The sequence below is a fragment of the Zootoca vivipara genome, chromosome 1 (genome assembly GCF_965207765.1).
Source record: "Zootoca vivipara chromosome 1, rZooViv2.hap1.1, whole genome shotgun sequence".
NCBI classification, from domain to species: domain Eukaryota; kingdom Metazoa; phylum Chordata; class Lepidosauria; order Squamata; family Lacertidae; genus Zootoca; species Zootoca vivipara.
The window spans coordinates 51900382-51924745 of NC_142582.1; the positions used below are offsets into that span (position 1 = coordinate 51900382).

Here is a 24364-nt window from a genome sequence, read left to right on the forward strand (position 1 = left end):
CCGCTCCCTGTATTTACCAGGGAAATGGTATAATCAAAATTAAAGGCAAGATTTGACTAAACAGTTGCGCTAGCAAGAACCAGCACAACAAGCGCCACTAGTACAGTGGGATTTTCTCCCCACTCCTTCCCCACATCAGATCTGGGGGGTCAGGATAATAGTGTGAAAGGGGAGGATAGGGGAGATTCCCCCATCAGGGAAACAGAGATAGAATCATAGAATCATAGAGTTGGAAGAGACCACAAGGGCCATCCAGTCCAACCCCCTGCCAAGCAGGAAACACCATCAAAGCATTCCTGACATATTGCTTGCAGTGACTGAGCAATTTCCTAGCACTTGTTTTGATTCTACCCAATAGTATTTCCCTGCAAAGGATGTTGCAGTTTTATAGAATTTTTTCAGAATTTGATCTCCTTACTAAAAACAGAGAGTGTGTGTGTAAGCATACAGCAAAGGCAGAGAACTTGTTGCCCTCCAGGTGTTGCTGGACTCCAACTCCCATTAACCCCAGTTGAAGGATGAAGGATGATGGGAATTTTAGTCTAACAACATGTTGGAGGGGGCATACGTCTCTCCTTCCTGCTATAATAGGTTCAATGGAATCTGTATACTAGGGAGGACAACTGAAGTCCCATTGGCCAAATCTGGCCTCCTGGGTGGTGTTATGAGGGAAAGAGGTGTGTGAAGGAGCATTGTGTGTGGCAAGGGGATGTGGCAACCTGCCACATTTAGGAGGGGAAGTTTGGGCTTTGGCCTGCCCCTCTCTTGCCTGAAGTAGTCTTAAATTGACAAAAAGCTCGCTGTATACATTGGGAACAGGATTATTGCATTGCAGGTGGTTGGACTAGATGACCCTCGGGGTCCCTTCCAACTCTTCAATTCTATGGTTCTGTAAGTTATATGGATTCCCAGACAGCTCCCTGTTTCTGAAACAGTCTGGTTCGACAGCAGTAGAAAAACATACAATCAGAATACAATACAATTATATTATCTGTCTTATTAATCTCTGTAACTAAAATGCAGGGTGTAGATCAGGTGTCAGCAAACTTTTTCAGGCATGGCCCGGTCCACCGTCCCTCAGACCATATTTTTTTGGGGGAAATATGAACGAATTCCTATGCCCCACAAATAACCCAGATATGCATTTTAAATAAAAGGGCACATTCTACTCATGTAAAAACACGCTGATTCCCGGACCATCCACGGGCCGGATTGAGAAGGCGATTGGGCCGCATCCAGCCCGTGGGCCTTAGGTTGCCTACCCCTGGTTTAGATACATTTAAACAGATAACCAAATGGTAGCAACTGAGTTTGACAAGTCCAATTAACCACATGAAGTATTTTCATTTCCAGCAAAGGCAAAGGTGGAAGACAGCTAATTTGAGCTAATTCACGGGAGATTTGAGACCTGATGTAAATAGTAAAGACACTGAAGGCTATCACATGACATTTTGCCCTTGCCACAGTTCCCCAACTACAAAGCAGATGTGTATCTGACATTTTCTTTCAGAGATGTTGAATTTCTGGGAGGAATTCAATATCACATTTTCCCAGTTGTTCTGTCAGCTTGCCAAGTGGAACAATCTCCCCTCTCCTCCCCCATCATGTGCTGCTTTAGGGGTTCCCTTGACCCCCCAAGTCATATTTGTGGGGGGCACATGAGGGGAGACAGTGAGGAAACCCCATTGTATTAGAGGATACTCTTGCAGTCCTCTGTTTTTGTTTAAAATACTTTTAAAATGGATTGAGTCTGTACTTGCATGCATTTTAAAAGGGATGCTGTCAATGGTGGCAGTTTCCATACATGCCTATATTACATTTGTTGCAACAAGAACACAGTTCTGTACTTACGTATTGGCAATACAGGGGTACCTCGGGTTACCGACGCTTCAGGTTATAGACTCCGCTAACCCAGAAATAGTACCTCAGGTTAAGAACTTTGCTTCAGGATGAGAACAGTTAATCGTGCGGCGGCAGCAGGAGGCCCCATTAGCTAAAGTGGTACCTCAGGTTAAGAACAGTTTCAGGTTAAGAACGAACCTTCAGAACGACTTAAGTTCTTAACCCTGAGGTACCACTGTACTGAGGTAACCTTGAAACAATTTCTGATTCCAAGGAAATGTTTAGATTCTGGATACCTAGCTTCCAGTTAAGCAGCTGGTTGTTGTTGTTTTTACCGACTTGGTCAACAACATATGTCAGTAAACTCTTAGGTCATATTATGTAACAGGTCAATTTTATATTGGAGTACGACTAAGCTTTAAAAAAGGTTTCTGAAACTGTCCGTTACAAAAAATACTGCATTGTCCAGAAAATTTGATTTGATTGGGGTTTGTTTTTGTTTATAGTAAAATAGCAATATGTAACCCTTCTCCCCAATTTAAATAAATGTTTATATAGATAGCCAGATGTGAACTGCACAGTAGCCATACAGTTTCATTTCTACTAGTTTATTTTTTTTTAAAAAAAAACCCTTGAGTTTAACGTATGAATTTATTGTTTTATACAATCACAATTTGAAGACATAACTAGAACAGTACTAAAAATGTGACATAGGAACTGATACGAACAGAATTAAAACAGAAAGTATGAATGCCTTAAATTGGGGTGTCATTTTTTACCAGAGTGGCAAGAACTGCTCAGGTAGATACAGTACAATGCCAGCTTTGTGGATCACACTGCTCTATGAACCAAGGTACAAGCTTTATTTGCCATGGCCCCGCCGAGGCTGCAGACAACACCCACAACCTGCTAGATTATTAGGTAGCATGGTGTGAAAAAAAGAATACTATTTTAGCTCCTAAATGGAACAAAATAGCACAGTAAGCTAGCACTGTACAGGGGAAAACCTGTTGAGTCACTTCTGACAAGGCATAAGGAGGTAATCTGAGTAAAGACATTTACAGAAGGAAAGGTATGATGATGCTTCCCAAAAATGACTTCGGTTCATTTAATTATCTCTGCACCACTATGCATGCTATTTATGCTACTTTACAATAGTTTTGTATGGTGAGGCTGTTTTGACATGTAGGTTGTATAAACCAGAATGCCCTTGATTTTCAGAGGAAGCTTCACTTGTTGTCATTTTATTTATTTACCTAAGTTTTTCCAAACCACCTTTCACACTGAACCTTCCTTGCACAAAGAAAAACCACCAAAATTGATTAGCATACATAAAAACACAGACACTCCCTATCATTAAGGCTGAGCCAAAAACAAGTTGTAATTAATCATAAATGCTATGAGCCGGAGGAAATTTGGAGCACGGTGAATTATGCCCGCCCTTTGATAGCCTACATTATTTGCACTTAGAAAATCAGATAACATGGCAACCACCAATCTTGATATATTATCAGATATGCATCGGCACAAACTCACCCACATCAGGGAGAGAGAGAGAGAGAGAGAGAGAGAGAGAGAGAGAGAGAGAGAGAGAGAGAGAGAGAGAGAGAGAGAGAGAGAGAGAACCAGACCCAGTTATAGGGGAAAATGGGCAGTTTGAAAACTCAAGCCATGGAAAAGTTATGTTAGATGATGTAAAAAGTGACAGATAACAACATGAAAAGTGGTTTCATCCAATACTAGTTATATTCAGAGGAGACCCATTGAAGTTAATTCAGATGTCGTAGGTTCATTCATGTCCATCTGCCCTGAGCAAAACTTAGTACTGTAGGAAAGAACTCAAATAAATTAAGTAGATTAGGCTCCCCTATAATTCCAGACTCTGATCAAGCAGACCCATTTCTTCCTCTGCCACTTCCTACGGTACTATTTTGCACAGAGTATTCACCAATGTTTCTAAAAGGAAATAATAATTCTAAAACACGGAGACCCTATTCGTGACAAGTCATATGAAGTTGTCAGTGATTCCATAAATATCCCTGACGACATTCTTAGCAGGGAACTGATTGGAGAAGTTGCATGAAACATTTGTGCCTGAAGGCATCATCACAGCACAAAATCACTGAATTTTAGCTTCAAAAACAGATAAACCCTCTATCTAGGTTAGAGATAGATGATCTGTTAATGTGAGTTTTCTGAGTTTCTCATCTTAAATTCGGTTCTCCATATTTTAAAATAACATGAAAATTTGTCAGCATTTTAGTATGAGTTTCTTTTCTATACACATTAATTAATTAAATTTATTAGTCACTTGTTTTGCCACAGCAACTCAAAGTGACTTACAATATTTTAAGGAAAAAACACATACATTGAAACTAGCATTTAACAACTCTGTAAGCAGTTTAAAATAATATACACCTTTTGCAAGCAATTTCCCCATATATAATGCAATTTTGTTTGTTCTTTTCATAAATATATTCATTTTTATGCATACTTTGCCCTAATATATGATTTTTTTGTAAAAAAAAAAACCTGGTTGAAAAACTGCACCATCAAGTTCAGAAAACTGCGAATTCCAAAGGATACCTGGTGTTGCGGCTTTCACATTTTTTCAGAAAGTACAAATTTGGTTAGTTCTCCTTTAAATGTGAACTGAATCAGATTTCTTCCCCATGCCACATCTAGATGTAGGACTGCAATGAGAGTCAGACACATACTAACCTCAAAGAGCTACATGGGAAGGATGAGTGCTTAGCCAAAAGTCACCTGTGTCCAAGAACCACCCTCCCCTCAAGTGGTTTCTCTTTTAAAACAAACAACTTTACAATCTAAATCCATTTTTCCTTTACAAACCAACCATCCATTGAACAAAAACTCAGTAGTGAAGAACCACTGCCAGTCAGTACAGACAGTGCAGAGCTAGATGGACCACTGGTCGGACTCAGTACAAGACAGCTTTCTATATGTCCCTTGTGTTTGTTTGACTGAATGGATGCCTCTGGTAGGAGAAAAAGAAAGGCAGTTTTTGTCTATCCCCCTCCTTCTATAGTCCCCAGCGCCCTCTGAAAATTAGTCTCAGAGGGTTGGGTGAGAGCCAGTGTGGTGCAGTGGTTAAGAGCAGTGGACTCATAATCTGGGGAACCGGGTTCGATTCCCTGCTCCTCCACATGCAGCTGCTGGGTGATCTTGGATCAGTCACACTTCTTTGAAGTCTCTCAGCCCCACTCACCTCACAGAGTGTCTGTTGAGGGTGAGGAAGGGAAAGGAGATTGTTAGCCACTTTGAGACTCCTTAGGGTAGTGATAAAGCGGGATATCAAATCCAAACTACTACTCTTCTTCCTCTTCTTCTTCTTCTTCTTCTTCTTCTTCTTCTTCTTCTTCTTCTTCTTCTTCTTCTTCTTCCTCCGGAATATGGTGGAAGGTGACGTTGGGGCCTCAAGGGGGAAGAACAAATCATCACCAGCAGCAAAATTGTTTCCCTTTTTCATTAGCATAAAAATCTGCAGGATCAAAAGTCCATTTGTGAGCACAAGCTCACTGGATTCCAACAAAGAGCAGCAACTGGATTTCACTCATAGGGAACAGCATGCCAGAAAGCACAGTATGAGGAGGACACTAAGGGGGCTAGCAGCAGATGACATGAGAGGAAGCAATGACTATGCTGAAAATGAAGGCCAGGGAGTAGCATTAATTCATCCAGGCATATTCATTGCCTGTTTACTCTTGCTTTGCTGGATCAGATTAATGTCAACCTGCTCCAGTACTCTACTTCCAACAGCAGCTAACCAAACACCTATGGAAGCTCACACAGAAGAAGCATGGAGGTGATGTCATTGTTTAGAACCAGGTTGTATCCAGCCACTGGTACAGACCAGAAGCTACACCATCTTTGAACCATCAAGGCTCCATTTAGTGAACATAACATCGACAAGACTTGACCTCCATGAATTTGTTTTGTCCTGGTTTTTTTTGAAGTTGCTTTTCAAAGCCATCCAAGCTAAGGGCCAACATGATGTTTTGTGGCAATGAATTACACAAGTTAATTATGCTTCTTACCATCTGTTTTGTAGCACTTCCTTCCATGTGTTTTTAACACCAGGTGATTACTTGCTTCCATGTGTGAATCAGCCACCCTGAAATTTCAGTGAAGACAGTTCATGTATTTAGTTGAATTATTGATTGAACATACATATTGGAGCCTTATATTTCTTTCTCTTTGTATTTGTATACCACCCCAGTATGCCTGCAGATGAAGGTGCAACCAGGAGGCATTTTCACTGGAGTAAATAATGATAAATATGTGAATCAGTTCAAAGAAAACTTCCAAAGGAAGGAGGGCAGGTTAGATGCAAAACCTGTTAAGGGGAAATGTTTAATGCAGAGATGGGGATCCTCTGGCCCTCCAGATGTTGTTGAATTCCAGTTTTCATTAGATCCAGACAGCACCATCAGTGGTCAAGGATGCTGGGAGCTGTGGTTCAACATCTGGAGGACCACAGGCTCCCTGTCCCTGATTTAAGAAGAGAATTGACAGGGTCATAACATTTGAAGGAAAACATGGTTTTAGCCAATGCATTAACAACCAACTAGAGCAGGCATGCACAACTTGCGGCCCTCCAGATGTTTTGGCCTACAACTCCCATGATCCCTAGCTAACAGGACCAGTGGTCAGGGATGGTGGGAATTGTAGTCCAAAACATCTAGAGGGCCGCAAGTTGGGCATGCCTGAACTAGAGGAAGATACAGTAGGAAGAAGGCCCATGGCACTGTATCGTGTTTTCAGGTTATCAGAAGCAGTGTTTAAAAACATTTAAAACATTGGTCTAGGGGAGAGACTACCAGAAGGATGGGCAAAGGCTTTAGCAGGAGATCCAGAAAAGAAAGAGTAGATATTGAAAAGGAAGACATGATGTTATTGTTGTGACAGCACATGAGAGATAGGCAAATGGAAGAAGGGAGTCAAGAGATGACCTCAGTCTATTGCATGAGTTCCCTCCACTACTTTAATGCAGAATGATGAGACCAATTACATCAATTTATGGATCATAGAAGTCTCAGATTCAAGGAAGGGACCCAGTCTCTCCTAGTTAGACACTTCCTTCATACTCATGCTTTGTTTCCTCAAGACAAGTTCGGCCAGTTCTAGGGCAGTTCTAGCCAGAAAATCTGAGTCAGCTGCGACACATTATGCAGACAGTGATCTTGTTTTAAACACAGAGTTAGGACACTCATTGCTCACTGCCAGCCCAATAAACAAACAGATTCCTGAGGGGTCATTAAGGCCCCACTGTTTTTCAATAAGTGTCCTTCACATATTACAGTTTTTATGTGTAGAAGTAAACACACACACACACACACACACACACACACACACACACACACCCCTGTGTCAAAGGCAGGGGTCTCTGAATTCAGAGCTCAAACCCCCACTTAAGAGCCCATGGAGTCAGGCTCCAAATCCCAAACCCTCATGCTCCAACTGCAGGCGAGTGGAGGAGAGTACCCAGTTATGAGCCAGCTCTAATTAAACCAGGAATGAATTCCAGAATACTCTGATTAACCTAGGATACCGACTCATACAAGGGACTTCATCCTAGGCTGAACACGTTGCATGCACTTCCTCCAGGTGACCATTCTGTGTGTTTCCTATGTTCACTAGCAACCAGTAAACATTGTAACAGGCACACTTATTTCTTGCCGAAATGAACTGCAAGGCAGGAATTCACCAAATCGTAAAATTGAAATGTAGCTCAGAGAGGGCCTGAGTCAACAGTGCAAGGGTGGGCAGGGAAAGAAAGAGAAATTGGCTCATTTTATGTATCCTTTGCTTTTTGAGCTGTTTTGGGAGTACCAGACTTTTGTGTGAAGGGAATTCGTGCTCAAGAAGACACTTGAAGGGGCAAACACGCTCAACAGAATGACTTTTATATAATCACAACCTGCTAATAGTGGAGGCTGGCTAATGGGAGTTCCCTCAAGTTGTGAAATTCCCTTTTTTCCTCCCTACGGTATATAGAGGAAAAAAGAGAGGCTCAAACAGTGTCCACATTAATGGCTGTCCAGTGCCAGGGAAAGACCTTTCTTTTCTTCTAGGGATTGTAATGTTGTTTTAGCATCATTTCCAGACCTTGTATTGATATTCATTATGCAAGTCTCGGCTGTTATGCTGATTAATTTATTTTGCCCTGTGCAGTGAGTTAACCCTCTGTCATTTTGATTAAAATAAAAAAAATTCCTTCAGTAGCACCTTAAAGACCAACTAAGTTTATATTTTGGTATGAGCTTTCGTGTGCATGCACACTTCTTCAGATACCCATGCACATGAAGTGTCCATGCACACGAAAGCTCATACCAAAATATAAACTTAGTTGGTCTTTAAGGTGCTACTGAAGGAATTTTTTTATTCTGCTTCGACCCAGACCAACACGGCTACCTACCTGTAACTCATTTTGATTAGTTCACCTCCATCATTTTAGTGTTGTGCTATGGTTTTTAGGTTTGATTAAGTCAGTGGTTCTCAAAGGATGTGGTGCGCCACACTGGTGTGGCAGGAGAGGATGGCAAGTGTGGTGGGAAGATTCAAGGATAATCAAAGAAACGTTTAAACATTTCAGTGAAGTATAGTATTGAATCAAAATGTTCAAATATATTAAAGGATGCCATATAGAGGAGGGAGAAAGGTTGTTTTTTGCTGCTCCAGAGAAGCGGACAAAGAGCAATGGATTCAAGCTACAAGAAAGAACAGGCCCGGCTCTATGTGTAGTCCCGGTGGTGTGGGGTGCCAGGGTGCCGGGCCGGCAGGGGGGGGGGCGCTCGCGGCAAAGTCGCGCGGAAGCCGTGCTGCGCGCTGCGAGGGCGCGGGAGTGATCTCCGCGCCTCAACGCCAGGGCGCCCGACCTGCTTGAGACGGCCCTGAGAAAGAAGATTCCACCTAAACATTAGGAAGAACTTCCTGACAGTAAGAGCTGTTCGGCAGTGGAATTTGCTGCCAAGGAGTGTGGTGGAATCTCCTTCTTTGGAGGTCTTTAAATAGAGGCTTGACAGCCATCTGTCAGGAATGCTTTGATGGTGTTTCCTGCTTGGCAGGGGGTTGGACTGGATGGCCCTTGTGGTCTCTTCCAACTCTTCCAACTGGAGAGCCAGTGTGGTGTAGTGGTTAAGAGCAGTAGACTCGTAATCTGGGGAACCGGGTTCGTGTCTCCGCTCCTCCACATGCAGCTACTGGGTGACCTTGGGCTAGTCACACTTCTCTGAAGTCCCTCAGCCCCACCCACCTCACAGGGTGTCTGTTGTGGGGGAGGAGGGGAAAGGAGATTGTTAGCCGCTTTGAGACTCCTTCGGGTAGTGATAAAGCGGGATATCAAATCCAAACTCTTCTCTTCTTCTTCCAACTCTATGATTCTATTTTTCTATGATTCTATGAAAATAATATTTTTTTATTTGCTGAATATGGATAAATCTTCTCAAAATGGGAGCAAATGATATTGATGACAATCCTAGTTGTGTTTCCCAATGATCTTTCTTTCTATCTTTTTTATTATAAATATATTTCATTGATTTTAAATATTGTATCACAAGAGTACAAAAAAAGCAAACACCACCCGCGAGTTAGCAAAAATATATTATATAGAAATAAGAATAATTACCCAAAAATAAATATTAGTTATAAATAAAATACAGTTCTTCCATACTTTAGGACTCCCATCTCTCTCCGCATGGGTCCTTCATTTCCTCATTAACTGCATTATATTATAACAATTAACTTAGGCTATATTGTCTATATTCTTTATAATATATTATATTGCGGAATGTATATTGTCCCAATGTACAGTATTTCTTTCTTATCAGTAAAAAAAAATGATGTGGCATGAAGTAAATTTTTATTCTGAAACAAAAAATTAAAAAAAATCCTTCCAGTAGCACTTTAGAGACCAACTAAGTTTGTCATAGGTATGAGCTTTCATGTACATGCACACTTCTTCAGATACCATACTTTATTCTGAAAGTATGGCCCAGATAAAAAAGTTTGAGAACTTCTGGATTAAGTTTGTTTTAAAACAATAAATGCTGTTATTTAAATAAACTGCACTACCCAGAGAACTCTGGTTATGGGGTGACTCAGAAACACCATAAATAAATAAATTGAGGCACTGAGCAAGACAAGCTGCAAATGTCTCCTGAGAATTTAGAATTATTTTGAGTCCATAGACATAACACCAACGCAAGCTAAGAACCACCTGAGCCAGCCCTGCACCTTTCCTTGGGAAGGTTCAATCATACCCAAAGCCAATAGGAATTTCTGCCAGTCAGAGAGCACACTTGACTTACTCTATTTTCTTCTCTCTTTTCAGCTGGAGAAATAGTGCAAAGTGTATTCTCAGGACAGTGGGACCTAAGACAACAGCGCAAAGTTACAGAAATTACCAAACAAATTGAAGGTATGCAGAGCACAGAAGGTGCAGGGGCGCAACCACAACAACACAAATTCCAGGAAATTCCTCTCCAAAGTGATGCAGGACAAGCAGGGAGCTCTGGCGCTTCAGGACAACAATGGGGCTTTCCACGACAGTCAAAGAGCTCTGGTTCTTCAGGTCAACCAGGGAGCTCTGGCTCTTCAGGACAACAACGAGGGTCTTCAGGACAAGCAGGGAGCTCTGGCTCTTCAGGACAACAATGGGGTTTTCCAGGACAGTCAAAGAGCTCTGGCTCTTCAGGTCAACCAGGGAGCTCTGGCTCTTCAGGAGAACAACGGGGCTCTATGGGGCAAGCAGGGAGCTCTGACTCTTCAGGACGAGGGTCTTCAGGGCAAGCAGGGAGCTCTGGCTCTTCAGGAAGAGGGTCTTCAGGGCAAACAGGGAGCTCTGACTCTTCAGGACGAGGCTCTTCGGGACAAGCAGGGAGCTCTGGATCTTCATGCCAAGCAGGGAACTCTGGCTCTTCAGGACGAGGGTCTTCAGGGCAAGCAGGGAGCTCTGGCTCTTCAGGACAAGGGTCTTCAGGGCAAGCAGGGAGCTCTGGCTCTTCAGGACGAGGCTCTTCGGGACAAGCAGGGAGCTCTGGATCTTCATGCCAAGCAGGGAGCTCTGGCTCTTCAGGACGAGGCTCTTCGGGACAAGCAGGGAGCTCTGGATCTTCAGGCCAAGCAGGGAGCTCTGGCTCTTCAGGACGAGGGTCTTCAGGGCAAGCAGGGAGCTCTGGCTCTTCAGGACGAGGCTCTTCGGGACAAGCAGGGAGCTCTGGATCTTCAGGCCAAGCAGGGAGCTCTGGCTCTTCAGGACGAGGGTCTTCAGGGCAAGCAGGGAGCTCTGACTCTTCAGGACGAGGCTCTTCGGGACAAGCAGGGAGCTCTGGATCTTCAGGCCAAGCAGGGAGCTCTGGCTCTTCAGGACGAGGGTCTTCAGGGCAAGCAGGGAGCTCTGACTCTTCAGGACGAGGCTCTTCGGGACAAGCAGGGAGCTCTGGATCTTCAGGACGAGGCTCTTCGGGACAAGCAGGGAGCTCTTCAGGACAACAACAACAACAAAAAATCCAGGACCTTCCTAGTCCAAGCCAAGACAACAAGGGCGGTGAATTATCTAGGTAAGGAATGGGCACTGAGAGGACAAGTTGTAAAGAATATCTTATGTTTACTGGACTCTTTTTTCTGTTCAGTTCAGGTATGTGTACAGTACATAGTGACAACTTCAGAGTCTGAAGAGGATACACAAATATGTCACACTGCACCTGGATTCTGTGCATATTTACCTTACGTACCCGAAAATTGTTTTTTTAAGGAAAACCCAAAAGTTGGAAAATCTGGATGTATAACAGCCCTATCTTAACAGCATACCGGTAGCATTGCATCCCACAAAGGGGTTGGAAAGAGGGAGAGAGAGCCAAGTGTCGGATTGGGACTCAGTTAATACAACCACCTCTCCCAAAAGAGACTCTGTACCTTTAACTGTGATATAAGAGGCATCGTTATCATCACCAACAAATGCAACTTCCTCCTTTTACTCTATCTGTGTACTTGTAGAAGTTGCTCATGCTTAGTTCCTATACATGCAGCTTTTGCCAAGAAAAACTGTAGCAACCCGGCTGCTCAGTTAGGCACTCACTAGAATAGTCCTATGAGCATCACTTTCTCACACCCTTATTTTCCCATCTGTAAAAATGAGAATAATAACAACTAAGTTCATAGTTCAGTTGTGAAGATAAGCAGAATAACAATTGTAGAAGCACTTTGCATTTTAAAGGCGTCATTGTTAGTGTGAACTTGTCCCACTCAATGGAAAACTACTAAAAAATAATTTACAGCACCTAAAATAATTTACAGCACCTAAATGCATGCTAATTATGTATAAAACAGCATTATATGCAGAGCTACTCATAGGGAACCATACCATGAAATACACAATCTAGACTAGACCCTAAAATAGAACTTGGCTCTCTGGAAATCTTAATATTTCTTAAGGTAGGTTTTTGATCCTTGCGGCTTGGGAAAACATTTGAAAATTGGTGATTAATGCCCATGAAAGATTCAGGCTGCATATGTACATTTGAAACACACGGCCCATGAAAAAGTTTTTTCCTGGGAACTGTGGTTTAAGCTTCACAGAGCTACAATACCCTGCTTCCTTCACAAACTCCAGTTCCTAAGAAAATAAAAAAATCCTTCCAGTAGCACCTTAGAGACCAACTAAGTTTGTCATAGTCTCTAAGTTTGTTGGTCTCTAAGGTGCTACTGGAAGGATTTTTTTATTTTGTTTTGACTGCGTCAGACCAACACGGCTACCTACCTGTATCCAGTTCCTAAGATTATTGGGGTGAGTGTGTGCCTCATAGTTCATTTAAAAAAGAAAACGAAAAGGTGGACTTTCAAAACTGCATTCCCTATGCCTTGCTGAGTTCCCTTCTCTCCACCTTTCTCACCTGCTGCCCTAGCCAACATTTTCCTTCTTTTTGTGTCCTGCACCATCTAAATCCATGCCAAAATATTTCTAATGGATTTGTGTGTTTGAATACTATGGAATACTACTGTAAGAGCACAGAATGCAAGCTTACCCATTCATTTTAACAAAAACGTAGAGTTTTTTGCGCAGTCTACATGCTGAGTTTTGCATTTTATTCATGTGCTTTGAGAAATGGGGTTGCATCCAACTGCATTTTGCTCAGAATAGGCCCATTGAAATTATGGCAATGGACCTAAGTTAGTCATGGTTATTGAATTCAATGGGTCACACCACAATGCAGGTCATTTGGGCACGTATATAATTTGTTTGCAACGTATGCACTTTTTACATATGGTAGTTGCCTGTTGTTTTCTATCCATGCCCAGTGCTCCAATTCTATACAAGAAGCATAATAGGTTGCTGCCTTCCTATTATAAGTGAACCAACAACAGGACTGTAGGAGTCACTACAAATTTTGGCATAGCAAAGAAGCCACACTGTTTATCTACCCAGGCACACTGTTCTAGTTGTTCCAGCCAGTTTCTACAACCATCCCCAGTGTAGTTGTAGTAGTTGTTGTTGTTAATTGAATTTCTATACCACCCTTCATCCAAGGATCACAGGGCAGTTTACAATATGAAAACACAAAAATACATAATGCAATATTGGGTTGCCATGGCATGGGTGATTTGTTGAGACTTCTTCCAATGCAATTTGTTCTTCTCCACAACCATCATGAAAAAACTATTCAGATGAATTGATTCAGAGTGGACCCATTGAAATGAATGAACATAACTGTTAGGTCCCTTTATTTCTACTCTATGTAAAACTCAGCTGAATACCACGTGAAAGGTTTATTTACGCAATCAAAGGTTTGCAATGGGGACGTGTCCTGCAGTTTGCTCAATAATTGCATTGCATTTGCCTTACCTGGGTCAGCTAGTTCCTCTATGTGTCAGTCAGCTGATCTGCTGAGATACACACAATTTGTGTCAACCAGGGCATGATTTCCCTTTGAGCATGGACACAGCCCTGGAATACATGCAATCATGTTAAAACTAGTGAGCACCTGCATCTGGAAACAGGTACAAAGGGTTTTTTAAACTCTCTGTACTAAGTATCAGGGAAGGGTTTCCAAGGGTGACAATGTGATCTGAAGCCTGGTTTAAATTTAAAGCGCACGTTGCTTCGGTCCACAGAGAGATTATAGTATGTGTTTGGTCAAAGGACTTAAAAGGAAGGAAGAAAGAACAGGCAGATCAAGACTGCTAGCTCAGCTGCCCACGCCTGGAAGCGTGAAGCCAGCCGCAAATCAGGCACAATGAAAGTGGACTGGCAAAACTGGTTTATGGATAAGCACTAAGAAAATCGCCACAAACTGGAAGATAAACCAAAACCCAGGAGATCCATGTGACACTTTTCAATTAGGTCAGCGCAAAGGATTATTTAAAAGCAGTTTGATTACAATGATGAACCTGAGCCAGGAATCTAAAGCACGTATTGTCCTCGAACCACAACAACTTGTTCTGCTCTCCAGCATTTAAGGAATTAAAAGTTCAATGAGATTCCCACACCAAAAAAATCCCAAGAATCCCCAGTAATCTTACCTCCTCATTTCCTGTATTGCACAACTGCCCTGCAAGAAACTTTCTGGGATAATCAGAGGGGAAAGCTGGGATGGAGATTTTCCCCATTCCTCTTTCACTTCTCCACTCACCTTTTTAGGGTTCAAACTGGCAGTCTTCCTGTCAGCAAAAGCTGTCCAATCAGCTGCCGGGAAGCTGAGACAAGGCCAATGCTACTCAGCATGACAGGACCGCATCCATGCGACCTATACGTCTCCAAAGATGTTGCAGCAGCAAGTGCCAGGCCAGGTCTCAGGGTGGAGCCTATTCAATGGGAAACGTCAGAGATGGAAATAGCTCAGGAAACAGGATTTGTCTTTTTAAAACGTTGTGCATTTGGACATTCAGGGATAGATAGGGTTGTTGCTTTGCTCTGTGCACTGGGTTAGGTTTTTGGAGGTTGGTCAACATCTGTTATTCACAGGTTATGATACTCCTCCAGAAGTCAGACCGGTCCTGGATCACAGGGTGCTAAACTTTTTGCTTTGCTTTATCCTGCAGAAAGTTACAGTTCACCGCACCCTTAACAAACTAGGATTCATGGGATATGTATGTGCTTTAAATGTTCTGTTCTCTATTCTAGTCCTTCCACACCGTCTTGTGCCACCTACATCTCCTTTCTTACAGAATAATAAAATCACAGAATTGTAGAGTTGGAAGGGTTCCTGAGGGTTATCTAGTCCAACCCTCCTGCAATGCAGGCATCTCAGCACACTGTTTCCCATCCTGTTTGAAACCATACTGTACCCTGCTTAGCTTTGAAATGTGCCAGCATTTTTATTACTGAGCCATTACTGTTGGAGTCTGTCCAATCAGACAAGAAGGGAGTGGGTGCAGGCAGTGAAGGTGGACCATTTGATGAACAAATCCAGCATGGAAAATTCAGCTCAACCGATGGGCAACATGGTGTGCCTGTTGCAGTGTTGTAGTGTCTGTGCACACCCCATTGATAACCCCCAAAGTAGCTGAGAACATGCTGTAGAGTAGACAGATTCCTTTACTTCTTGTTGCAGTGAGTGGCATTGAATGCTAGTCCTACACAGAGTAGACCCACTGAAGTGAACAAACATGACTCCCATTCATTCATTTCAGTGGCTCTGCTCTGTTGTTGTTGTTTAGTCATTTAGTTGTGTCCGACTCTTCGTGACCCCATGGACCATAGCACGCCAGGCACTCCTGTCTTCCACTGCCTCCCGCAGCTTGGTCAAACTCATGTTCGTAGCTTCCAACCATCTCGTCCTCTGTCATCCCCTTCTCCTTGTGACCTCAATCTTTCCCAACATCAGGGTCTTTTCCAAGGATTCTTCTCTTCTCATGAGGTGGCCAAAGTATTGGAGCCTCAGTTTCACGATCTGTCCTTCCAGTGAGCACTCAGGGCTGATTTCATTAAGAATGGATCTTGCAGTCCATGGGACTCTCAAAAGTCTCCTCCAGCACCATAATTCAAAAGCATCAATTCTTCGGCGATCAGCCTTCTTTATGGTCCAGCTCTCACTTCCATACATCACTACTGGGAAAACCATATCTTTAACTATATGGACTTTTGTCAGCAAGGTGATGTCTCTGCTTTTTAAGATGCTGTCTAGGTTTGTCACTGCTTTTCTCCCAAGAAGCAGGCGTCTTTTAATTTCGTGACTGCTGTCACCATCTGCAGTGATCAAGGAGCCCAAGAAAGTAAAATCTCTTACTGCATCCATTTCTTCGCCTTCTTTTTGCTAGGAGGTGATGGGACCAGTGGCCATGATCTTGGTTTTTTTGATGTTGAGCTTCGGACCATATTTTGCGCTCTCCTCTTTCACCCTCATTAAAAGGTTCTTTAATTCCTCCTCACTTTCTGCCATCAAGGTTCTGCCATCTAAGTCTGCTCTGGACTTAGCCCAATACAATCCAGTGCAACCCAAAGTTATTTTGACTTGGAACAGATGAAGCAACTATTGCTAATGTGTGGTCTGTCCAATGAGCAGCCAGTTCTTAGTGGGACTCCTTTGATTCTCTGAATGTCACCCTTATCAGCTGAGTTTGTGAGGTACCCGGTAGTTCCTAAATACCAGTCCCTATTGTGTGTGTGGAATATGCATACCAGCCCCAACGTGACCCACACCCCACTCCAGAACACGAAGGAAAAACATTTCATTGACCCTTTCCTGATGTACAATAGGGTTTTGTGCATCTTGTTCCTCCTACATTAATAGGACGAGAAGCTGTTGAGCAGGAGATGATTCTTCCCAGGTAGGCACACAATAATAAACAAAATAAGGAAAGCAGACACCCATCAAGGATGATACAATTCTGGGGCATCCTGCTTTAGGGGGTGGTGTTTTCATAAATGATCCATGACATGGGGGTCTTGCAGCAGCTCTTCAATCTGCTTTGGGTCCATACAATGAAAAGTGATATACACAAGCCTCAAATAAGTAAAATAAATAAATGAGAGCACCTGCTTTCTCTCCAGAATGAACCCCTACGCTGGCCTTGTGGACTGCCTGCGTGCCACCTGGCTGACGGGAAAGACACGTCCCATGGAGTATCGGAAAGGGCAGCTGGAGGCACTGAACCGCTTCCTGGAAGAGAGGAGGTCAGATCTTCTGCATGCCCTGAACCAAGACATGCGAAGGGTGAGTGTGGTCATCCAGGTCAGAGGAACCACAAGGGTTATGGCATGGTGTGGCTCTTCAGCCCAGAATGGACTCTGCTCATGTATTTTCTTTCTTGTGTCCTCTGTACAGCCCCATTTCGAAGGGGATGTCGCTGAGGTTGCCTTCACAAGGAGTGAGGTGAACAATGCCCTTAACAACCTGTGCTGCTGGATGAAGGATGAGAACGTGAGCAAGAACTTGGTAAGGAGGCCGAGTTGAGAAAAGAGGAAAGATGACCTCGTGTGTTAAATGGGGAGAAAAGCCTAGAAGCTGTGCTCATTAAACTGGGGGTGGATCTTGTATCTGTGCAGTGTCCTTTCAAAATGGTTATATGGATGTTCTATTCGAAGGAGTCATTTAACTGATTCTCTATTATCTATCTCTCTATCTCTCTATCTAATCTAGTTACAGGTAGGTAGCCGTATTGGTCTGCCATAGTCGAAACAAACAAACAAAAAAAATCCTTCCAGTAGCACCTTAGAGACCAACTAAGTTTGTTATTGGTATGAGCTTTCATGTGCATGCACACTTCTTCAGATACCAGGTATATGAAGAAGTGTGCATGTACACAAAAGCTCATACCAATAACAAACTTAGTTGGTCTCTAAGGTGCTACTGGAATGGATTTTTTTATTTTGTTTTATATATCTATCATCTATCTATCTATCAATCATCTATCTATCTATCTATTATCTATCATCTCGATCTATTTATTTGTATGTAAGATCTCAAACTGGGGCCTCCAGCAGCTGGTCTCCTAGTGCTTAGTTCCTGTGCCAGCAGCACTCACATTCCCACTGGTTTAGTAAGATCACGTACATTGCCCCATTTTAGCTATGTTGACCGAGTTCATTTTCACACTAAAAATCAGCAGTGGCTGAAATGCACATTTCAGGCTTTCATTTCTACAACTCGCTTCGCTCTTCTTCACTCTGCTCCACTTGCTTCATAGATTTTTGTGTGTGCCTTCACTTCCCTATAGGCCACCCAGCTTGACTGTGCCTTCATTCGCAAGGACCCGTACGGTGTGGCCGTCATCATTGCACCCTATAACTACCCCATCCATCTTCTCTTGGTGCCTCTTGTGGGGGCCATCGCAGCTGGTGAGTGAAAAACCATCAGAGGTCGTCCATCTAGTGCTTCACAGCAGAATCCCCACTGGCATGTCCCTTTTTCCACTGGTCTCTCTACAGAGGCAGCGGCTGCCGCTGCTTGTTTCCAGGCATGCTGTAGTCTTTCTGTCTCATGTCATTATGGCAGTGGTGTCCAAACTTTTTTCAAAGAGGGCCAGATTTGATGAAGTGAAGGGCCGTGGGGGATTACCAAAAGGCCAACCAAAAGTCGTTGAGCTTTTTTTTTAGGATTATGATTTTACCCCAGAGTTGTTGAGCTTTTTTTAAAGGTAGTAAACTGCCACAGGGGCCGGATTAAACCAGATTATGCCCCTGTAACGGACTTTGGACCTGCCTGCATTATGGTAATGTATCCCTTCTCTCCCACCAGGGAATTGCGTGATTGTCAAACCCGCAGAGCTAGCCCGCCACACCGAAAGGCTTCTTGCCGAAGCGCTGCCTTGCTATCTTGACCCGGTGAGTTCCTCAGTTCCATCTTGTTTTCTCGGAGCATAACCAATGCCAACTTACATGCCTTCTTCCTGCTCCTGAGTATTACAGTTGTCTTCCTTCCCCGGTGTGATGGGTATTGTCAAGTGGCGGCACAGGGGTCACCACTGAACTATCTCTCAGGAGGATGGTGGTGATGATGGTAAACTGAATTGCATAAGAGGAGCTGTGCTGGATCTAGTCCAGGACTCTGTTTTCCACAGTAGCCAACCTGATACCTATGGGAGGTCTGCAAGGGAGGAATGAGCACACCATCACTTTCCTGCCGTTGTTCCACAGCAACTGGTATTCAGAGGTTCACTATCACTGATCTTGAAGAGCAGCACTCTTCATAACAATAGCCACTGGTAGCCTTATCCTGCATGAATTTGTCTAACGTGAACCTTCTCTTTATTTTAACAGGAAACCTTTGCTGTAGTGACAGGTGGCACTGAAGAGGTAACCAAACTACTGGAGAACCAGTTTGATTACATCTTTTTCACAGGTGATCTCTTTTTTTATTAAAAACAAAAACAAAACACACCTCAATTTTTATTACCATCACCCTTTATATAGTGCTTATAAAATTAAAGTATTCTCATAAGCCACATCCCAACAGAATGTCAGATTTCCACTTTTTTTTAATAAAAAAAAAGCATACCTTGATCTTGGAAACTGCAGTAAATTATAAAAATTAAATATGGGCTATGTTACTTATTTCCATAATTCATTTTTACACGGATTCTTTCTTTAAGCACAAGATTTGGGGTTCCTTGGTGCAGAATGTGAGGTGGGAGTTTGGGAAGTAGCGACCTGCGTATCTCTCTCGTGACTCCCCTAAATCTTGCCATCCCTCTGCAGGGAGTCCCCGTGTGGGAAAGATTATCATGACTGCAGCAGCCAAACACCTGACCCCATTGACTCTGGAGCTGGGGGGCAAAAACCCCTGCTATGTGGATAAATGCTGCAATTTCCAGAACGCGGCCAACCGAATTGTCTGGGGAAAGTTCTTCAACGCTGGCCAGACTTGCATTGCGCCAGACTATGTGATCTGCACCATTGAGACGCAGGAGAGGCTGATGCCCTGCTTGCGCCAAGCTATCCGTGAGTTCTACGGCGAGTGCCCCCAGGATTCGCCCGACTTTGGCCGTCTGATTGACGATAAGCACTTCCGCCGTCTTCGAGCATTCCTGGAATGTGGCCGAGTGGCCATTGGTGGAGAGTCTGATGAAAGTGACCGTTACATTGGTGAGCAAGTGACCTGCTGATGGGGAGCCTGGGGTGGGGAAAATACCGGGAGACCCTCTTTGATATCTCCCCCCCCCCCGTTTTATTTTTGACATTTACAGTGGTGCCTCGCTTAACGAATGCCCTGCTTAACGAAATTTCCGCTTAACGAAAGGTTTTTTCCAGTGGAGGTTGCCTCGCTAGATGAATTCGTTTTACGAAAAATTCTTCTAGCGAATCGCGGTTTCCCATAGGAATGCATTGAAATTCAATTAATGCGTTCCTATGGGCAAAAAAAAAATCAAATAAATTCCAATGCATTCCTATGGGATTCGCTAGACGAATTTTTCATTATAAGAAAAGACCCGTGGAACGAATTAAATTCGTCTAGCGAGGCACCACTGTATATCCTATCCTTTCTCCCAAAGGAGCCCTTGGAGGTAAACAATGTAACAAAACAGAATTAAAAGATATTTAAAACATTTAACAACACAAGAAGAGGCCTGCTGGATCAGGCCAAAGGCCCAACTAGTCCAGCATATTGTGCTCACAGTTGCCAACCAGGTGCCTATGGGGAAGCCCACAAGCAGGTCCTGAGCACAAGAGCACTCAACCCACTTGCACTCCCTAGTAACCGGCATTCAGAGGCATGTTGTGGGCCTGGGAACTATGAAGTGCACCCTTGGGTAAAATGAAGGCCATGGCTGAATGGGAGGGCATGGGAGCAATCCGAGAGTATAACGTGTCTTGGTGCAATCTTCTGCCTGCAGCCCCCACTGTACTGGCTGATGTGAAGGAGTGGGAGCCGATCATGCAAGAAGAGGTCTTTGGGCCCATCTTGCCCATTTTCACCGTGGGAGACTTGGACGAGGCCATCCACTACATCAATAGAAAGCAACGCCCACTAGTTGCCTATGCCTTCTCCTGTGACTGCAAGGTATGCTTTAGGGTTAAGGTAAAGGGACCCCCGACCATTAGGTCCAGTCGTGACCGACTCTGGGGTTGCGGCGCTCATCTCGCTCTATTGGCCGAGGGAGCCGGCGTATAGCTTCCAGGTCATGTGGCCAGCATGACAAAGCCGCTTCTGGCGAACCAGAGCAGCACATGGAAACGGCGTTTACCTTCCCGCTGTAGCAGTACCTATTTATCTACTTGCACTTTGACGTGCTTTCGAACTGCTAGGTTGGCAGGAGCTGGGACCGAGCAACGGGAGCTCACCCCGTCGTGGGGATTCGAACCGCCGACCCTCCGATTGGCAATCCCTAGGCTCTGTGGTTTAACCCACAGTGCCACCCGCGTCCCTATACTTTAGGGTTAGAGCTCTCCTAATCGAAGAAGTTGGGGATAGTTACAGGAATGTGACCCAAGCTGGCCAACAGCCAGAGAGGTGTGGTGCTGCTTTCAAAATCTGCTTATGCTTGGCTGAATCAACATTCGTATAATGTCCACGAAGCAGCTCCCAGCAGCATATCTCTGCATGCCCATAGTGTTTAAACGGTGCGCCGGTGGCAAAGAGGCATGTTGGACTCCAGCTTCTGTGTGACATTCAACAAGTGTTTGTGTATATGGTAAATGCACAGCCCGATGCTTGTTTCTTAAGACATGAATTCCATGGAGGTAAAGGAGACTTAGCTACAGCATAATCCTATACATGTTTATTAAGAAACGTGTATGGGCTTACTCCCATAGAGGGTTGCAGCCTTGTTCCCCAAGTAAGTATATATAGGATTGTAGCCTGAACAAGGAGCAAGCTATATTTGCCCTATGAAAATCACATACCAGTCAGCACCAAATTCTGACAGCAGTGAATTTGCTCTGACCTACAGACATAGAACATGAGGTTGTTTGTGGTTGTGATGGACAAGGATACAGATGCATGCCCACTAATCCTTTTTTTAAAAATGCAGCAAAGTATACATGGAACAAGGACCATAAAGTGGTGCTACAAGTAATCTAGTGTACAGCTATTTGAAAAATACTATTTGAAAAATAGTTTGCAGAGCAGTAGTTCAGAATTTGGTCTATGGACAACTCTCTTCCTATTTATTCCCCAGCCCCTTAGCCTAACATTAAAAGATGATCACCAAGTGACAGAAAGTAGAGCTGAGGATCTAGGGCCCTCAAATATATTTGCAGTGAGTGAGGGTGTGTGGCTGAGAAATGCTGGAATGCCTTGCTGGTGTACTTGAGGTTATTAACATATTTAGATAGCTGTGGCAGCGGAGACTTTAATCATCAGGCTTCAAAGCAGCTCACACCTACACCAGTTATTACGTATATCAGTGGTATAAATCACACAGAGGCTTTCGGCTTCTGCACAAAAAATAGTGTGCTCTGTAAAACCGCCTTTCAAGGTAAATCCTTCTTCCAAGCCAGAGTTGCTGGTAAACAGCAATTCCTGCACTCAAGTAGCATGAATATTGGGAGAGCTTTGGATGTGGGGAAGGCGACAGTGTTAGTGTCCGATATACTTCCTTGGATAGTGGCTCTGACATTGCAGTACAGTGGAACCTCGGTTTATGAACACCTCGGATTATGAATTTTCAGTTTACGAACGCCGCGGACCCATCTGGAACGGATTAATTCACTTTCCATTACTTTCAATGGGAAAGTTCGCTTCAGTTTATGAACGCTTCAATTTATGAACAGACTTCCTGAACCAATTACACCCATGCTTCGGGTTAAGTACGCTTCAGGTTGAGTACTCCGCGGACCCGTCTGGAATGGATTAATCCACTTTCCATTAATTTAAAAGGGAAAGTTCGCTTCAGTTTTTGAACGCTTCAGTTTATGAACAGACTTCCGGAACCAATTGTGTTCATAAACCGAGGTACCACTGTATAAATCCATTCCCCCACCTATCTCCGAGATTTTGAGCCCTCTATTTCTTTTTTAAAGGAGAGGGAGTACCCAATGCTTTGTATCTTTTAGTTTTAAAAGATCTCTGAAGGGTGTGCACCCCTTTTGTCTGGTGCTAGTGCAAGCGCTCTCTCTCTCTCTCTCTCTCTCTCTCTCTCTCTCTCTCTCTCTCTCTCTCTCTCTCTCTCACACACACACACACACACACACACTTTCAGAATGCAATTTCTTGTGCTAGCCAGTGAGTGGAAAGGTCTTAGACTGCATGAAAATTCTAGAAGCTAACTTTTGTGCAGGATGAATGAATAAAGAATAGCTCAATTTCAAAAATTTCGTATGTGTCACATGAACAGTGACAAAATGGCCATTCCAACACAATTCTATGCATGCTCACATGGAAGTTAGTTCCACTGAATTAAGTGGAGGCTTATTGTGCAATCCAAAGTGGGAAAATCTTCAAGGGGTCAGACACGCTCGTGATTTACCCCATGCAACATCCACAACATCCAAACCCCTCCTAGCCAGCAGACCTGGTGGTTTGGATTGCTCTTTGCCTCTCAGGAAAATCTGTATAGGATTTCAGCATGAATTTAATGTGCCACAAGTTGTTTTTGTTCAAAATTTCAGTTCACGTTTAAAATAAACCACCTTATTTACCGGTAAGGGGGAAAACCCTTAAAATGTGATAGATGGCATAAGTGAATTAAGAACCCTATACAGCGCATGGGAACAATCCGTTGGGAAAAGTTATTATACAAATGCCATTGAAATGAATGGAAACTGTGCCACAGTCCTAGTGTCGGTTCATGTCCCAGATGTGTACAGTATATTTTTCATAGGGGCATATGAAGCTGGCTTATACAGACTCAGATCATTGGCCCATCCTGCTCAGCATTGTCAGGCAGGGATCTCTACCTAGAGATGCCAGGGATCAAACCTGCTGAGACTTTCTATATACAACTTAGCTCTGCCGCTGAGTTGAACCTCACCCTCCCAGCCCCAATAAAGGGTCTGCACTGCATTGCGGCAACACCATGTTTGCCAACAAGGATTTGCTGGGTAGTGAGCTGCGGCCGATCCCAGATCCCTTGAGACTTGGCTTGTATCACAAAGCCTTGTTTGCTGAATTCATTCACCAAATGGGCACTGAAAACAATTGGATGATGTATCTTCAAAATGTAATATGGGCTACTGTTTTCCTGTTTGGGGTGACTGGGCTGCCTCTGAAACGTAAGCTCCTGCCGCAACTGCTGCCAATGGCCAGTAGATGGTGCTAGTGCAGCAGACATCTATTATTTCATTTCAACATCTATTTGTATGCACATTTTAGTTCTTCTGTAAACTTTCCCACTCACCTCCTCTGCTACCTATCAGAAGCCTGAGTTGTATGCAATTTTCTTTTTAAGAATCCAGACTCTGAATGCAAGGGGACCGTTTATTAACAGAGGACTGCAACTCCTGCAGCGTATCAGCTGTGCACACATCTCTTGCAGTTCCTTTAGGTTTAGCGAACTTCTAGAGTCTGGACAGTAGCCCCAGCATTTGATCTTGCATCCTTTAAAAGTCAGAGCACCTGCTATGATTGTCATAGGGACACTACTGAACACAATCCCCCCTGGATAGCTCAGTTGGTTAGAGTGT

At 43.6% G+C, this 24364-nt stretch overlaps 2 protein-coding genes across 4 annotated transcripts in view; one reads left to right on the forward strand and one right to left on the reverse strand.

Moving 5' to 3' along the window:
* The window catches only part of UNC93B1 (unc-93B1 regulator of TLR signaling), a 56552-nt gene extending 42147 nt beyond the window's left edge, over nucleotides 1-14405 (reverse strand). The window contains exons 1-2 of the mRNA XM_088663427.1: nucleotides 14383-14405; nucleotides 5901-5977 (exon numbers count right to left, since the gene is read on the reverse strand). Coding sequence (XP_088519553.1) covers nucleotides 5901-5977; nucleotides 14383-14390 — 85 coding nt within the window. The 5' untranslated portion in view covers nucleotides 14391-14405. The remainder of the gene's footprint in view (nucleotides 1-5900; nucleotides 5978-14382) is intronic.
* ALDH3B1 (aldehyde dehydrogenase 3 family member B1) overlaps nucleotides 1-24364 on the forward strand; it is a 29326-nt gene that overhangs the window by 1626 nt on the left and 3336 nt on the right. Inside the window, exons 2-10 of one of the 3 annotated variants that reach the window (XM_088663402.1) lie at nucleotides 10196-11205; nucleotides 11290-11423; nucleotides 16853-17015; nucleotides 17127-17237; nucleotides 18019-18139; nucleotides 18540-18625; nucleotides 19061-19142; nucleotides 19499-19885; nucleotides 20635-20801. In XM_088663402.1, the coding sequence (XP_088519528.1) occupies nucleotides 10196-11205; nucleotides 11290-11423; nucleotides 16853-17015; nucleotides 17127-17237; nucleotides 18019-18139; nucleotides 18540-18625; nucleotides 19061-19142; nucleotides 19499-19885; nucleotides 20635-20801 (2261 nt within the window). Of the gene's footprint in view, nucleotides 1-10195; nucleotides 11424-12538; nucleotides 12650-16852; nucleotides 17016-17126; nucleotides 17238-18018; nucleotides 18140-18539; nucleotides 18626-19060; nucleotides 19143-19498; nucleotides 19886-20634; nucleotides 20802-24364 lie in introns of those variants that run through there. The other 2 variants (XM_035126030.3, XM_060277752.2) reach the window with 2 other exon arrangements.